Genomic DNA, 16,977 nt, shown 5'->3' with positions numbered 1-16,977 from the left:
TTTGAATGTCATTGAAATCAATAAACAATCAGAGAATTAATCAGAGATAAAACGGTCTAAAATGGTCTGGAAAAAGGGTTTCAAATCAGTTATTTCTACAAGTTTGAGGGGATGATTGTTTTTTCTCTGTCTTTCTTGAAAGAACTAGCTGTGTGTTTTTGGCGGCCCATAGACAAGATCAATTATTTACTGAGCATAACACACACACAAACACACATGCTCTCTCTTTCACTCTCTTTCTTCTCTCACACAATCTCACTCCCTTACAAACGTACTTTTAGCCTTGCACACACACAGAATTGCTGCTCACTAATGTATTTTTTTGTACAATATATTCCCCAATAATAAAATGTTTTGTGCAGTGTTTAAGTATAATCCCACAGTTAACAAGCACATTGAAACACTTTTGTTTTAGTGTTGGTCTGTGGCCAGATCAATGTTGTGTGATAAGCATTCTGAATTCCAGGTGCCAGGGTGAATTATGGTAGAAACAGTAGGTTAACCCTTTTATTAGTGTATGAATATGCAATACAACCAATTTCCACAGACGTGAAATCAATCTAGTAGATGGCTGTGTTTATGTGGCATGAACTTAATCACGCCGTGGTTGTTGTTGAGGTTGTGATCCTTCTCTCTCTGTCTGACTCTTCTACTGCCCAGTGTAGAGGAAAAATACATTTACACACACACACACACACACACACACACACACACACACACACACACAAACATACATGACTGTTGTTCTGCCTTTGTTTGCCGAATAAACAGAGTTTTAATGAAGTAAAATCTCATTGGGTAAGTTTCCATGTGTTTCTGTGCTGGAGAGATTGTTAAACTGAGATTTGATAGGAGTATTTGTTTGGTTTTAGCCTTAAATGTTTTAAGAACGGTAGTGTCTTTTTCTGATCTGACCACCTTCTCTAGAATCATTATTTTGGAGTTAATTACAATGATTCAATTGAGTTTTTCTCGGGACCAAATATGAATCCAAGACACACAACTCAACATTTTGTGCCTCACCTGCTAATCTCCCACAGCCAGCATTCCAGTCTTATGACCGATGGTCTGTTTGATTCTATCAGTAGGGCGGTGGTGTGTATGTTTATGTGTGTGAAGTGTGCGTGTGTGGATGGGGGGGGGGGGGTGTAAGGAATGGTGTCAGTTCTGGGCACAGGGCCCAGTACTGGGCTGCAGTTGCGGCCTGCTCTGCATGTGAATGCCTGCAGGGTACATTAGGCAAACGAGCCAGTGGACTGCAGCCCTCAACCTCCAAATACATCAGAAAACTGGCCTCCCCTGAGTGCAGACATGCAATTTGCATGTACACACGTGCACACAGACTCACATTCATACAAACATACATGCACAAACACACGCTCGCTCACTCACTGACACACGCACACACATTCTCTCTTCCTCACTCCCTCCCTCTCTTTTCATCTGGAGATGTGGCAAGCAGAGCACTGGTAATGGCTCTACCTCCTGGAGCATTGTACAGAGTGACATCTGGCAGCCTATCAGATGCCCGCGTAAGTCGCTGACGGATGGCAGCTCCATGTCAGACAGACAGAGTCAAGGGCCCCGGCCATCAGTCCAGACAGGCCAGCCAAGTGGCCGACCACATCTGAATAACTTACATACATCACAGAAACCCTGATGGCAGAGAAATAACCCTTCCGGCAAAAGTCAAAGTGGTTAAATGTGCTGAGGGAAAATAATCCAGCTGGACTGGAGGCCGTCCAGGCGACGTATCTGGTAAAGTCATGACAAGGGTTGCAAACAGGACACAAAATCGTTTTACAAGATCTGTAATGAAAGTGAGCTAAAAGTTTGTGATCTATGTGTGTGAGTCAAGTAACAGATACAATTAAAATACCAGCTCTGCAGAACATACAGCCCGACCAGTTAGTTCACCTCATTTGATGGAAACCAAAACAGGAGTTACAGTAGGGTTTGATTGCAATTGCATTGTATTTCAATTCAAAAGACATTTTCTTTCCAATTATTAAATAACTTTCTGATCCATTATCCCCCACAGAAACTTTCTTTTACCTTATGTACATCATAAATAAAACAAGACAGGAGTGACATAACATAAATTTACCCTGTCAATCTCGGAACAAACAGTGGAATACGAAGCTCTTAATTTGAGCACAATGTTGGAGCACAATATCTCCCTCTTTAAAACTGCAGATAAGAAATGCAGGGACACATGATAATGTGTTACCGAAAACTAAACAGGGCACAGATAATGTAGAACATTAAAACTCAAAAATAACTTTTTGGACAAATGCATTGCTAAACGTTACACATGGGATATGCTTATTTGACATATTGACAAATAAACAACATTTCAGGGACGTTTTTAACAACGTACATTGTCCTGTCATTTCTTTGTGTTCAGTCTTGTAAATAAATCCCGTTACTTTTGAAGATGTTATAGGTTCTGTAAAATCAGTGTCCAGGTTACAGGGTTTCTAGAATGGAGTTGCACATTTTTGACCAGCATGGGAAAAAAGTGTCTGAGTTAACTCAGATAACCGCTGGAGCATGACACAGAAAGTTTGCGACTTGAAACGTCGGGTTTATCTTTAACCAGGCTGCAAACTCAATGACAGCCTTTGGTAGATTCTCATCCCAGTAAAGACATCGGCCCACTGTCCCAGTGTCAGAGTAACACCTGTGTTATGGACCAGTCCCTAACCCTTTAGCCAAGTCTTCGAGCTATAGTTAAAGGGGATCATATTCATTTGTAAGGATCTTGCATTGTCTCTTTCAGATTGGGACATGTCTGTGTCCTGTGTGGTCAGCTCCCATTAGTGATGATGACTGAGGTGGCCTTGTGTCCTTGCATCTGGTCAGCCTGCATGCGCATGTGTGAGGCCATGTCGTACTGCATGCTGCCGTATCCCAGACCCGAGTAGCTGCGCAGGCTCTCCGGGTCATACAGATGCTCCAGGGAGTAGCCAGCCAAGGCATAGGTGGCTGCGTGCCTGTCCAGTGTCTGTCTGTCCTGGGCTGGGTAGAGCAGCGGGCTCCCCTGGGGGCCCAGCGGAGGGTGTGGAGACATGTCTGTCTGCAGGTAGTCTTTAGTGAGCCCCAGGCCTGACCTGGACATGCCCTCTGAGCTGGGGCTGCTCAGACGTGACAGGGAGGCTGGGCTGGCCGTGTTGTCGTCATTATCGTGGGAACCCAGCGCCTTGCCATTGTCATCATCGCGGTGATGGAGGCGGTCGGAGGAGGTGAGGTTGATGCTGGTGAGGCCGGGGCCTCGGCAGACCACTCCGGGCATGGCGGCCTGGGGGAGAGGCAGGGAGGGGGTGAAGCAGGGGCTGTGGGCTTTGGAGAGGCCTGAGACGGGGCCCAGGGCATCCAGGGGCCCCTTGTGCAGCTGCAGACGGCTCTCCTCCTCCTTGATCATCTGCTGGGTGGCCCTGATCAGGGTCTCCATCTTGCTGGGCTCCTGAGGGCTGGCCCGGAAATGGTCGCCACGGTAACGCTCACCCGAGTCACTGGTGGAGCCTCCGCCCCCTTCGGGCGAGCTCACCACGCTTTCCTCATCCCAGTGTCCTCTTCCTATTAGAGACAAAAGGTCAGTAAAATCATCCTGCTAGAAATGGTTACTACAAGGTGGTTATGGAATTACAGCCGAGGACTGAATGTGTGCGGTCTGAACAGGGGAGGACTGGACATCGGGGATACCGAGAGAATCCCCGGTGGGCCGACAGGGTTGGGATGGTCCAAAATACCAGCCCACTGCCGTCACTAACCGGCCCTCCCTCTGACATTGTCAGCACCTCCAACCATTTTCCATATTACACAGCTTGAACACGTATAAATTGCTTTAAGACCTTAATAGTACACAATCACTGACTGAGCTTTACACTCCTCTTCGCAATCTGTATTTAACATTCATGGTGCCTATTTTGTCTTATGTCCTCTGAAATGTGTTCTTACGGACTTCGAAAGTTCAACGTAAGAAATTAAACATATATGATGTAATTTCTTTGTAATCATTCAAAATAATGTTTAGTGTATGGGTATTTTTCCAAGTAGGCCAATGACTGGTCGATACGTGCGATGCATTGAGTGGGCAACGCGCTGTGTATTGAGTGGGCTGGTCAGTGACAGTAACTCCCGGGCTACTTTTTTCCCCCTGTCCGCCCCTGGGTCTGAATTGGTATCCAAAAAGTTCTATCCAGCCAACTATTGTTTGCCTTGGCAAGCCGTAGACTTGGAAGTCATTTCTTTGTTTGGTGAAATAGCTTGGCTTCAAAAGTAGGCGATTACCAGAGAACAGATGGTAGCAAACACCACATTGGCAAAAAATTGGCAAGTAAACAACTTAGCATGGTTCACAATAACATTTGGTCAACAGCTAGAAGGAAAAGCGAGCCCACTGATATCCCCAGAACCAGATGGCCAAGGTGGCAACCCTACCGCCTCACCGTGTATGGCTCCGTGGTAGGAAGTGAGGTCATAGCCCTCACCATTCTCCAGTGAGGATTTAGGTAGCGAGAGGACTGAGCGTGTGGCATCCCACCATGCCTCTCGTCCAGACTGGGGGGTGGAGCCCAGGAGGTAGCGTCCAGCTTGGCAGCGGGCTCTATCGCAGGCGGGGGTGTGTGGGTGGCCGGAGCCATGGGTGAGGTCCTCCTCCGACAGGGCGAGGCTGTAGCACAGCGAGCCCGAGTCAGGGTAGAGTCTGTAGGCGCAGGATGCCTCCATGCCTTCCCCGGAATCGAGCAGCTGGGGCGAGGCAGAGTCCGTCAGAGGGCTGCCTCCCCATTGGCTGTCCTGGTCTGACTCTGAGCGCTCTGGGTGGAAAGCTGAGAACTGGGGATGGGAGTGCGAAGCGTTAGAATTTATGAAAATAATTACAGCTTCCTAACTATTGACTTCCACAAAATGCTTCCACGTTCACAAAACTCTGCATTGGGAATTTTCAGCCCAGGGGTGCGTTTCCCGATAACGATGGATCGTAGCTGTTACGAGGGTTCTCTACGATGAAAATAACGATCCATCGTTATTTCTAGAGGAGTCAGATGGCTAAGCGGTGAGAGAGTCGGGCTAGTAATCAGAAGGTTGCCGGATCGATTCCCCGCCGTGCCAAAATTACGTTGTGTCCTTGGGCAAGGCACTTCACCCTACTTGCCTCGGGGGGAATGTCCCTGTACTTACTGTAAGTCGCTCTGGATAAGAGCGTCTGCTAAATGACTAAAATGTAAATTTCTTACGTGCGTCTCCCGAACATGCTCGTCAGGAGAACCATCGTACGTATCTCTTAAGTTGCACTTAACAAGACGCTGTCCATTGTACTGAAATGTGATTCTTCTGACGCAACTTGAAGACTTTAAAATTAAAACATTAACCAAAATATTTGACGAATTACGGTACACAAAAAAATATTTTCTGTAGCTACAGAAAACTTTACATTTATTATAGGCTACTTATTTGAGTACTTTTCAATGTGATGCTACATGAAGGTAAAGACAATAAGGTGAACGTGCAAACTATGCTGCATCAGTTTTACACCGGTGTTAGGACCTTGCAATCAGCGACACAGGATGCTAAATACCAATAGGAGGTCTTGGAAATTAAGTGGGCTCGTCTCCAAATTGAGGTGAGGAAGCTTTTGTTTGAAGAGATGAAGTTCACAAGGCCCTCCATTTCTGTGCCTATTCATCTGTCCAATCAACAAGGTAGTGTCACATTTAGGTTACCTTATAGCCTAAAGCATACAATGTTTATTTAAATTAAGTAAAGGCTGAATTGTGTATTGTATCATATATTCAGTGTTGCCTGTCCAATCCTTACATGTTTACCTTATAGATCCATGTGAGGAGCAGGAGCAGGGAGAACAAACTCCCATAAAACAACTATTTCTCAAATTACTTGTGCCTTGGTTTTTAACTCTTCTTGGTACTCCACTTTCCATAGGCATATATATATGAGTCCTATATTTACTACTTGATTGAACTACAAGGTTAAAAACCATGCATATGAATGGTATCACACATGGCATGTCCCAGCTAGCATCCTAAACAATTCAATGCACAAATACAAGCATCTCAATCCAACATATTTACTGTCTTATTTTCTAGTGCTGACTATATCTACAATCTTGCATAGGCCAACAGCTTCCCAAGACCATGTTTGCAATCTCATAATTATCACATATTGGCCACAAATGACATTGTGACAAATGACAAACACATAAGTAATGAATACCCCATGTCTTCAACATGGAATCATTGTTTCTGACATGAATAATCAACTCTACTTTAATTGATGGTTGATCAATTATACTCATTATGAGTGTAAGATATGTCAGATGACATCATGATATCATGATGCTCCTGAACCACATAGAAGCAGACCTGCAGAGGCTAACAAGGAGGTCCTTTGCACTGACCCCTGTAACCCAACTACTGGCAGTGTTAAGGTTCTATGCCATTGGCAGTTTTCTGGAGGTTATTGGAGATGGACATGGGCTCGCCAAGGCCTCAGTGTCAAGATCTGTGCAGGCTGTCACAACTGCATTACTTTGCCACATCTCAGACCACATCCAATTCCCCATATCAGAGGGGACAAGTCTGCAGTGCAGGACTTATATCTTCAATGGCTTTTATGATTTTCGTACGAGTTTTCACTCCCCCCCAGCCCCTTCACCCTGTGTGACTTCCTATTCAACCCTGTGGAGTCTTTCCATTTCCTGGGCGCCACCATCTCCTAACATCAGGCTCGGCTCTGCCACCAGCCTCTTCATCCACCGGGCTTGGCGTGCTACCAGCCCTATAATTCTAATAAACATCTTCAATGTTCAATTGTTGTTGTGTTATTGTACTCGTAAAAGCGTTACGTTAATGCATTTCTAGTTTCTATTGCAAATTACAACAGCCATATTTCAATGTTATAGTATTTTGAATAAGACTGACATTTGTTTTTTAAATACCTTCATTGCATGCGCCAAACCCACTAAATCAAATTATTTTGTGTAACCTAAATTTACTTGAGGATAAACCGGATTCTGATATTTTTTCGGCAGTTAAACTTGTATGGTTCACTAAGAAATATCCCAGTTCCAGCGTAACTGGTGTAAAAAGAACACCAAAAAAATCGTATTTTCCATCGGAAGTAACTTTCAGCATGAGTTTAATGTAGTTTTCATGGTCGGCCTACGCGTGTCTCCACTGAGTCTCTGTGCTACGATGCACTTAGCGATCTACGACTGGTCAGGAGCTCTCGTTGATCTACGACGATTTTCAAGTGCCTCTTTAGCTACGATGGTTTCGGGAAACGGCCCGTACAACTAAGATCCATCGTACGATGGACTCTACGATGAATTTAGGCTTACGATGCTTTCGGGAAACGCACCCCAGGTCTGTCTCAATCCCTGTAGACCATGTTGTAATAACGGAAGGACTGATGGGGGTATTTATGTATCCAGTTTATTACCTGGGGGTAAGGGGAGACCCTAGCTTTGGCCTTAGAGTGACTCAGACGTGACTTAGTCCCTTTTCGCTCCTCGGTGCTGCCAGGAGTGCTGGTGTAGGGGAACGGTGGCTTGCTGGGGCTCATCTGATCCAAAGACAGCTGCATGCCCTTGTATTCCGTATCCCTGCAAGCAAACATATTTCCAGCGGCCATTATGTAGAACGCTTTTCTTTCAGAAGCATTATAATTCAGCATGACGCTTACAGTAATTGCTAAAACCTCAAACGTCTCAGTCAATATTGATTATTGATTGTGTGTCAGACCGATTTCACAAACACCTTTTTCTCTGTCTGGATTAATGAAAAGACCACGAGAAATAGAAACGGTCATCGAGATAAGCTTCTTCTGTGTAAGATTTTCCTGGCATTGGAAGCACAATAGACTGTGCTGAGTTAATCATTAATTACAACCGGACAAACATTGCCAGAACACACACACATGCTTATGTGTGAAGAGTTGTCACGTACACACACACATGCTCGACTAGCTATTAATTTGTCAGCTGGATATGTATGTACAGCGTATGACAATCTTTTGGCATTTGCAACCCCTTTGCCCTGTGGTTTACTCTACCACTCTGTCAACGCCAGAAGAATGAAAAGGTTCTGTGTCAATCTCTGAGCAAACACAGACCCTATTCTAAACTTATCACATCAACAGTATGTAATGGCAGACAGTGGCATTTTAAACCCTGTGCCCAGCTTTTGACCCCGACGGCGTCCGGCGTTTAACACAGCTCTAAATATGACCCATTCTTCATGTCTGACACCTCAGGGAAGTAGACCTGTTTGGATATGTGCCAATGTGTGTGTGTGTGTGTGAGACAAGATATATTTCCTCTTGCAGGTACAGTAACCTGTGGCCATTCCCTGCAATGCGTTGTGACCTCTTAACGCCTCAGCCAATATCTGCTAGGCCTTTGTGCAAACTCAGCTGTGTTATTGGAATTCCACCCTGGCGTTGGGGGGAGGGTTAAAGTCAGGTCACCTTCGACTTGGAATATGCTTCTGCCACCCCACCCCACCCTTCCTCTAATTTGTTATTTTAATTTAAATAAAACTATGAGTTGGATGGCACATTTGGGATGCTGATCAGAAAAAAATTACACTGGACATGTTTGATACCTGTGTAGAAAACACATGATTTACTGTATGTGTGTTAACTGTGTTAATATTAACATCCAGTTACCCCTTGCCCTCCTTGCCCATACTGTGCCTTCTTACACTTTTGTAATAACCTATACTTCAAACACTTCAACTATTCAATTACAAAATAATTATTTTGTACAATGTTTTTACAATAGGTATTGCAATATAATATGTAAGCTTAATGTAAAGTGTTGTCCAATGTGAATTGAATCCATTTGAGTGTGCAAGAGAAACTTTCTTTGTAAAGTTCCATTTAGGATAGTTGTTTTACCGTTACCTTTTGCAAACACACGTAAGAAAATAGAGCTAGCAAGCCTGATACACACAAACACACACACACACACACACAGATTAAGAGCTATGTCTGGATCAACCAAGCCTAACAAGGAAAATCCAACGTGGGTCGCAGCTATGAGATAGCTATTGATTTCAAGTTCACTGTGTCATATGGATTTTCTTTCCTGGGACTCCAAATCGATTGTGACAGTAGAGGGTTTTTAGATGGGGTTGAACCCACATGTTTATCTTACTGTCTCCAAGGGTCTTATCCTACCTTGCGCTCTCACCACACACAGAGATTGAGAGATGCACATCACACCAGACAAACATCACACAAATATCAGGCATCACAGTGCTACATAAACAAACAACAAACAGAAAGTCCTGGATGAGGCTAGTCTGTTCTTCACTCCTTTCAAATGATCCTAAATCCCCAAGTGAATATGTTACCTGTTTTCTAGGGAGAACAAAACTTGGACATGATAAATTGGTCAGTTTGATGTGTGTGTCCTACACCTGCAAGTGATCTGAACATTTTTTGTTTCCTTACTGGCTAGTATGTATCAAGTTTAAATAGTATTTTGTCCATTTTGCATAGATAGTTTGGGATTCCAGCTACATGCTGACACACAGTGATACAATGTTAGCAGTATACTCAACACCAAATGCTAGACCTAGAACACTGTGTGTGACTCACGTAAGCACATAGTTGACACTGACTATGCAGTGAGGTCTGGAGGAACGGCTGTTGTGGACGATGGTGGCATAGCTCTGGACCCATACCCAGCCACCATGCTTGGCCAGGAATCTGTAGTACTTAGTGGTCACCTGGCCTTTCACTAGCACTGGGGGCACAAAGAGATGAAGAGGTGGGCAGAGTCAGGTTTCAGTTTGGTAGCTAGAAAATGTGGGTAGCGGATATTGCTATTTATTATAAATTAAGTTTTTGGGGGTGTTTATCGACAGGTGGTGAATGTGGTTTTTATGGATGTCTGCAGAAATGTATATTTGCGTGTGTGTTTGCGTGTGAGAGAGACAAAGAGAGGAAGGAGAGAGAATGAGAGAAAACAACGAGAAAGAGAGCAAACTATGTGTGTCTGTGTGTACTGTCAGAAACACACAGGTGGTCCTCCCCATGCAGTTGGAGTCTGACTATGAATAGCCAAAGCTGCTGGACTCACACAGGTGGTGGGCACAGCGCAGGTGGAAGGTGTCACAGCTGTGCACGTGGTGGTACAGAGTCTTCTCTATCAGATCCTGAGGCTCGTAGCCTGTCAGCTCGGCTACCCTGAAAAGAGAGGGGCAGAGAGGGGAGGGTGGGAGAGGAATGAGGAGAGGTGTCTCAGCAAATGTGTAATTCTTTCAGCAACAGCTTCGTCAAGAACTGATCACATTTTTGTGAGTTATTACCACGTGCTTGATTAAGTAAAATTGTTGATACGTTTTTACATTGATGTAATACTTGGAAAGGGGGGAGAGAGGCATACATCTACATTTAGACACTTACATTTAGTAGACGCTCTTATCCAGAGCAACTTACAGTAAGATTACTAGCCCGATTCCCTAACCGCTCAACCACCTGACTCCCTCATACATAGTGTATTTGAAATGTATTTAAAATTCCATCCCTGATACTCACAGTTCAATGTTTGTTATTTTAGTTAGGCTATACCTTGAATCGAGGAAGATGAGTTTCATGTCGAGACTGGCTCTAAACATGAACATGTTGCTGTGTAGTTTGATCTCGGTGACAGCGCTGGGAGGCAGCGAGTGCCCCACTGCCACCAGCCCCACGTTCTGGTAGCAGCCATCGAAAGGCGACATGTCGAGGCTGTACTGGCGTATCTTTAAGTAACCACTACAGTGGATCACCTAAGGCAACAGGAGAGAGGATAATTATTATTTCAGTCGATAAATAACGACTATTCGAGATACTTCTGTGTGTGAGTGGGTAGCCTACTGAAATGTGTTGAATGTAATGATGCATACACATCGATTCATATCATGATAATGAATTCGATTCGGAAACTCATAGCCTACCTTATATCCACCACTGGTAAGGCCCGCGTTTCTTTTTGCAAGCACGCACTTCATTCTCAAGAAGAATGAGCGCTCCGCCTCATACTCTGAAATGTAACAAAATGTTCTTGAGAAATAGGATTTATATATAAGTCATATATAGGCTACCTACCAAAACAAAAAAGGCTCACCTTGAACGAAGTGCGAATGGTAGGGTTGGTGTGGGGTTAGGACTGCCGTCATCTCGTCGTGGTCAGCCGGGTGAACATACTCATAAATACTGTTCCCAGTCAACTCTACCTGTTAATAATAACCACGATAATTAAGATGTTATAGTTTCATACAAAATAACGGCTGTCAACCAACGACTAAGGAAACGAATATCGTAGTAAGAAATACACCGGACACGGACCTGAGAGAGTCCCAAATGGACTGAAGCTGTCTCTGAGATGTACATTATCTTCCCGTCGGGAGCCACCACAAAGATGAATCCGTCTAACGTCTTTGACAGAAAGAAATAGCGTTCATTCAATCGAAATATCTATAGCTTATTGAACATTTCAATTTCTAGACTGCGTGTATTAGGTCAGCGATATAGGTAAACAGGAGAAAAGACATTGTGAAAAACTACTTTTTCACACCACATGAAAAAACAAACAAACAATTGTCTACAATGTTGTTTTAAATATACAGTAGGCTACCTGGAGTAGATGAGATCCCAACTCGCGCCCTACATTATCCAGTGACCTTGTTCGACTTGTCTGACCCCAAGCTTCACCTAAACCTGAAAACAAAGGAAACATTTCCTTTAATAATAATAAAAAAGTTACAAGGTCTGTCGATATACATTACCGTTCCGTTTGGCGAATCATACTTGTGTGCAACATAGCCTAGTTTAATTTTCCCTTTGAACTAAGGCCATGGGGTTCGTGATGGTTCTTAGAGGATAGTCGCGATGTTGATGTGGTGATGGTATTGACAATGTTGCCGACCTTGCCTAACTGTGACGATTTTGTTTTGATTATTCGTGATATTGTTGGCCATGTTTCATAATATTTCATGTTGTGTTTAAATTGGTGAGATGTTGATCATGCTACTGATGTCCCGAATTTCAGCACTTAAATGTTCTTGTTGCCTGCGTATTTTTACACTTTACTCGAGTGTGGAATTCCATGATTCGTAATGTCAACTTTGGACCATTGTTGTTCTCCCCGAGTCCACAACATTGAGTACCCTCCCTCCCCCCTGTTTGATAAAAAAATGCATTTGAATATATATTATCCATTGTTATATTTTTTATTTGTTGTCACTTTAGCAGAAAACAATACTAGAATTTATATCTTGCACTTGCACTCAAAGTACTGGATTGTAGCAAATTAGTGAACATGCGTGTAAAAACTTAACCTCACCATTCGACAAAAACAGACAAAACTGGCCATCAGAGCTTCAGAGATTATAAATTTTCTTTTACAGCATGTAGGCTATCGGATAAAAAACAACACAGATATCAAGATGTCAGATGTTGTTGATAAAATGTATATCCTCCCACTTTGTCTCACTGCCCCCTGGATTGTAAATTATTAGGAACACATCTGCGAAAACTATTACAGAACGGATTTATATAAAAACAAGTTAGCCTAGGCTAACTGATTGAGGTTGTAAACGTAATCTTCGTTTTAAACAAAAATCACATAACATTATTGTATGTATTTATCTTGTCCATTTTAATGACAAACCAACATGTATGAATAACATTAATGTAAGGTGAAAATGTCAGTTGGTGCGGGCAGATCAGACAAGGATCATAATAATAAACTGTACGCAATGTTGGCCCATTGGCGCGTGTAGGCCAACGTGTTTTGAGGATTTCCACTCCCCTCAAAGGAATTAAACAATAGCTTTAATTTTCAGATGACAATTAGTTTATATTATTGTACCTAGTACAAGCACAACACCCAATGAGTAAATGATCAGTAGACAGACACCTTAGCCTATATTTCAGACGAATACAATTAATTACAATCGCTTAAATCAACGTGATGTTTCTATTAGAAACAACATTAAGTGCCCTGCCGAGTGAATAACATGATCTGTATTATGAGGGCTAAGAAAAGCTTAACATACATGTTTACTGACAAAATAAGGCAGGCATGTAAGCTAGGACCTATAGGACATGCGAGACTACGCACATAATTGGAAGTTCAGCCTACAATACCGCTCAAAACGTTCCTCCTATAATTACAAATATTCAAACCCGAATGTGGACGTGGCTGCCCTATCGCACACGAGAACTATCTATTCTAAATAAACGAATGATTATGAGCACTTTGGCATAAATGGGTTATTCAGAAGCCTAGTCGAGTTCAATTTGACATGAATTTATACAGGTGAAGCATTATGGCTAGGCCTATAGGATACGTGGCTATATATGCATAACTAAGTCAATAAAGACATTCTTTTTAATTTATATTTATTTTTAATTTACACCGCCAGTAGGCTATAATTATTTTAGTGCATTTAATTGACCAAAACGCAAACATGGCTTCCGTCTGCACGACAAGACTCCCTAAGACTCGTAGACTACAATGTAGGTACAGTGGCCTATATGCCCACTAATTCATCTAGGCCTATATATTTAATTTATGCTATTTAGCAAAAGTAGGCCTGTATCAAATATTTTACGGTTTACATAAACATAGGCCTAATTAAGCTACACGCAAGGACATATTTGTAAATTGGTGCAGATATTCTCAGACACGCAGAAGAGAAGCCTGTTGGGATCTAGTAAAGACAGTAGCTAATCATGTATAGTCTAAAATAAAATCGAAAGACGGCAAAGAAAGCCTATGTGTGGAAGGCAATGAACCTTACACCCACCATCATAATTTTCTGTGTAAATTCTGACATAGGAAATGCTCTAACATTTAGGCCTTCGTCATACATTTGGCCTCCACAGTATCGAGGTTCGACATAACTTTTTATGTCAGAAACTGGCCTTTATATTTTTCACAAAAACGAATGCATGAAGAATAACAGAGAATAACCTGCCACACACCTGCAACTGATCCAATTGCAGATGGTGGCAGATGTGTTGGTGAATAGCCTGTAATACTTACCCTGAGGGAAGACAATTCTCATCTTCAGGTAACTTGTTGTCAGTCGTATTATGGAGGCTTTGTCCAGCTGTGATGTGATGGCAGACGGTAAAGGCAACATTTTTGCCAGTTCGTAAAATTCGCTGTTTTCCTTTTCCCGTCTAGTCCTTGCGGCAGTTTTAGACTTCTCCTTCATTTTGCTTTATTTCCTTCCGTTTGCACTATGTTAAATCATTCCTTTACCCCACGTCAGCCCATCAAAACCCAATAGCAATAATGTCTCCGTTTGTTTTTTTGTCATGGCTTTATTGCCAAACAAATGCAGCAGGCATATCTGAACTGTTTTCAAAATCCTAAGCACGTAGAGATAGGTTGATGTCCGGGGCTTTGGGCGTTTGAGTGAAGATTTTTGTTATGTCAGACGTATTTAATTGTCATTCAGAATGGCGAGAAGCCTTCCATGCCGATTGCATTCCTTCATTCCTTGAGAAACACAGTAACACAGAATGTTTTCGATATGCTATCGTGTACATGCTGTCAATTTAATTTAATTCAAGTGAAAATTTATTCACCCATTCTACTTGTAATTCCCGCGTTTCATCTATTGCTATGCTAACTATCTAATTCATTAGAGTATCGTCATTGTTATGATAATATCTGGTTATGATAATTGTGGCATAATAATAACAGCAGTAGATGTTACAACAATAGGCTACAGCCTACATGTGTAAATTATCATAAGGTTCAACTTAAAAGCAACACAAAATAATTAGGCCATAAGTTATATTAAATCATTTTACTCAGAATAGTAGGCCTACTACAGAAAACGTTGATGAAGATAATGACAGGGCCTTCTCTAAAAAACATATTCGATGTTTGTAGGCTACTTACCTCTTTTCAGATCCCATAACCACCCTCACGCTGCCCGCAGGGAATTTCACCTGTCCTGAGCAGAGTTCACCACTCGAGTCAGTTAGTTTAGTTCCAACTCCTCTCGGAATTCCACCTGGAAAGGCGAGCGGACCCCTTACTGCATACACTTCTCCAAATTAGGGACGCACGACGAGTGGAATTCGTGTCCAGACCGCGTCTCCAAACTCTCTCTCTCTCTCTCTCTCTCTCTCTCTCTCTCTCTCTCTCTCTCTCTCTCTCTCTCTCTCTCTCTCTCTCTCTCTCTCTCTCTCTCTCTGTCTCTCTCTCTCTCTCTCTCTCTCTCTCTCTCTCTCTCTCTCTCTCTGTCTGTCTCTCTCTCTCTCTGTTCAGGACCAGCCCACTGTCACGCTTGCTCTTATTGGGCAACGAGTATTGAGGTCGACTTTCTTATTGGACGCCCGTGATGGAAACACACACACAGCCTGTAGTGAAAGTGTAGTTTGTGTGAAACGTTCACCTTTGACCCAGACGGATCTCAACTTAGAGGAAAGCTTGGATGGACGTCGTTGTTTTGTCTGGCGGAAACAGCGGTCTTTAAACAATAACAGAAATAGTCGTAGATCGTTATGAACACCATCGGTAGCTAAAAGTAGCCTACAGTTATTATAATTTAATCACAATTCTAAAGTCTTGCCATTTTATGTTGTTTGGCCAACGGAGTCAATAGGCCTACTTCAACACAAAGCATTTACGACATTGACTTGCAGGCAGCCAGTGAACATAGTTTGTGGCCGATTATACTAATATATGTTTGCATAATGTTTTTGTATTTTAGATATACCTAATTAAACAAAATTGGTAATGAATCCATTAATTCATTCTTGTTTGAAAACAGCCTCCAATGCACGTGCTTTTGGAATCACCAGATGATTAAACAGGCCTACTAGCTATCCTTTCTGCAAATCATCAAATCCTAACAGATGACAGTCAACCATAGAACCTTTTTGGCATATATTCGATAGCTTCCAATACCTAGGCTACTTTACACTAGACTATATTTAAAATTCAGAATGACTCTGTTTTAAAGTAAAAATATAACCAAGTCACACCTAGATATACAATTGGGTGGTAACATTTACAGTAGCCTATATTTGTGGTTGAAACACCCACACAAACACCCGGACCACACACCAAACACATTAATTCCAACCAGCATATTTCTCTCTATCTTATCCTCATTCAGGATCGACATCTCTCTCCTCTCTCTCTTGGCTTTGGTTACGGACAGGGGTCGGGGTATTAATGCGAAATCCACCTGCGGCTCTCACAGCAGAGAAAATCATTTCAGTCGCAGGTTGTGCACGAAAATAGTGACGCAGGTATAACCTTCCGATAAAACACAACATTTTCTGCCTATAGAAGCATTTAATTTGAGAAAAACAATGGAACCGTTAACTACGGTTCTTGAGACTATCTGGGAATGTCTATGGTCAAAACAGTAGACATAATAACCATCAGTTTCTTAAATAGATGTTTATCACACCAATTCACTCAACGACGCTAAAAATGGACCATTATCAATTTAGATTCATCTTATTTACAGATATTGTTTCCTTGAGTAATCACCAGAACACAGATGCACTTCACACATTCAAGCCAATATGTTCCTGAAAATGTACGGTAGACTAATGATTAATTGTGTGTTGATTTAGGAAGAAGGCCTGGGTTAAGTTTAGGCCTCAATTGATTATACAACTTTTTTTGATAAAACGCAAGACATCATAAAAAATTAAGATAATCGATCAACTATAGGCTAATTTATAACGTTGAGTATAAAGTTGAGTATGCCTACTATAATAGGTGTAGGCTATACGGTGCAGCCGTGCGTGCAGGCGTCCGTATATATTTCAGCTTATAGGCTATTATACACCTTTTTCTTTCATTATTTTCAAAATATCTAGGGAAACAATCGGCATTTTTCCGACATAGCCATCATACTGTATTCAACAGAAAGTCTGCCCTAATCCGCTGTCCGCACATAATATGTAACGATGTGCATAAAA

At 42.4% G+C, this 16,977-nt stretch overlaps 1 protein-coding gene across 1 annotated transcript; it reads right to left on the bottom strand.

The window, feature by feature from the left end:
* Window positions 1–2,809: 2,809 nt before the first annotated feature.
* On the bottom strand, window positions 2,810–15,109 carry sim1a (SIM bHLH transcription factor 1a). Its single transcript, XM_047049810.1, has 12 exons — window positions 14,933–15,109; window positions 14,063–14,524; window positions 11,648–11,730; window positions 11,359–11,448; window positions 11,138–11,246; window positions 10,968–11,053; window positions 10,600–10,799; window positions 10,109–10,215; window positions 9,625–9,772; window positions 7,462–7,624; window positions 4,452–4,839; window positions 2,810–3,579 (listed from the first exon to the last, which is right to left on the bottom strand). The coding sequence occupies exons 2-12, from the start codon at window positions 14,235–14,237 to the stop codon at window positions 2,810–2,812; spliced, it is 2,319 nt and encodes a 772-aa protein (XP_046905766.1). The 5' UTR covers window positions 14,238–14,524; window positions 14,933–15,109.
* Between the last annotated feature and the right edge of the window lie 1,868 nt (window positions 15,110–16,977).

The sequence above is a fragment of the Hypomesus transpacificus genome, chromosome 26 (assembly GCF_021917145.1).
Source record: "Hypomesus transpacificus isolate Combined female chromosome 26, fHypTra1, whole genome shotgun sequence".
In the NCBI taxonomy this organism is placed as follows: domain Eukaryota; kingdom Metazoa; phylum Chordata; class Actinopteri; order Osmeriformes; family Osmeridae; genus Hypomesus; species Hypomesus transpacificus.
The sequence above is the reverse complement of the archived record's forward strand: the minus strand, read 5'-3'. Positions and strand labels throughout refer to the sequence as shown.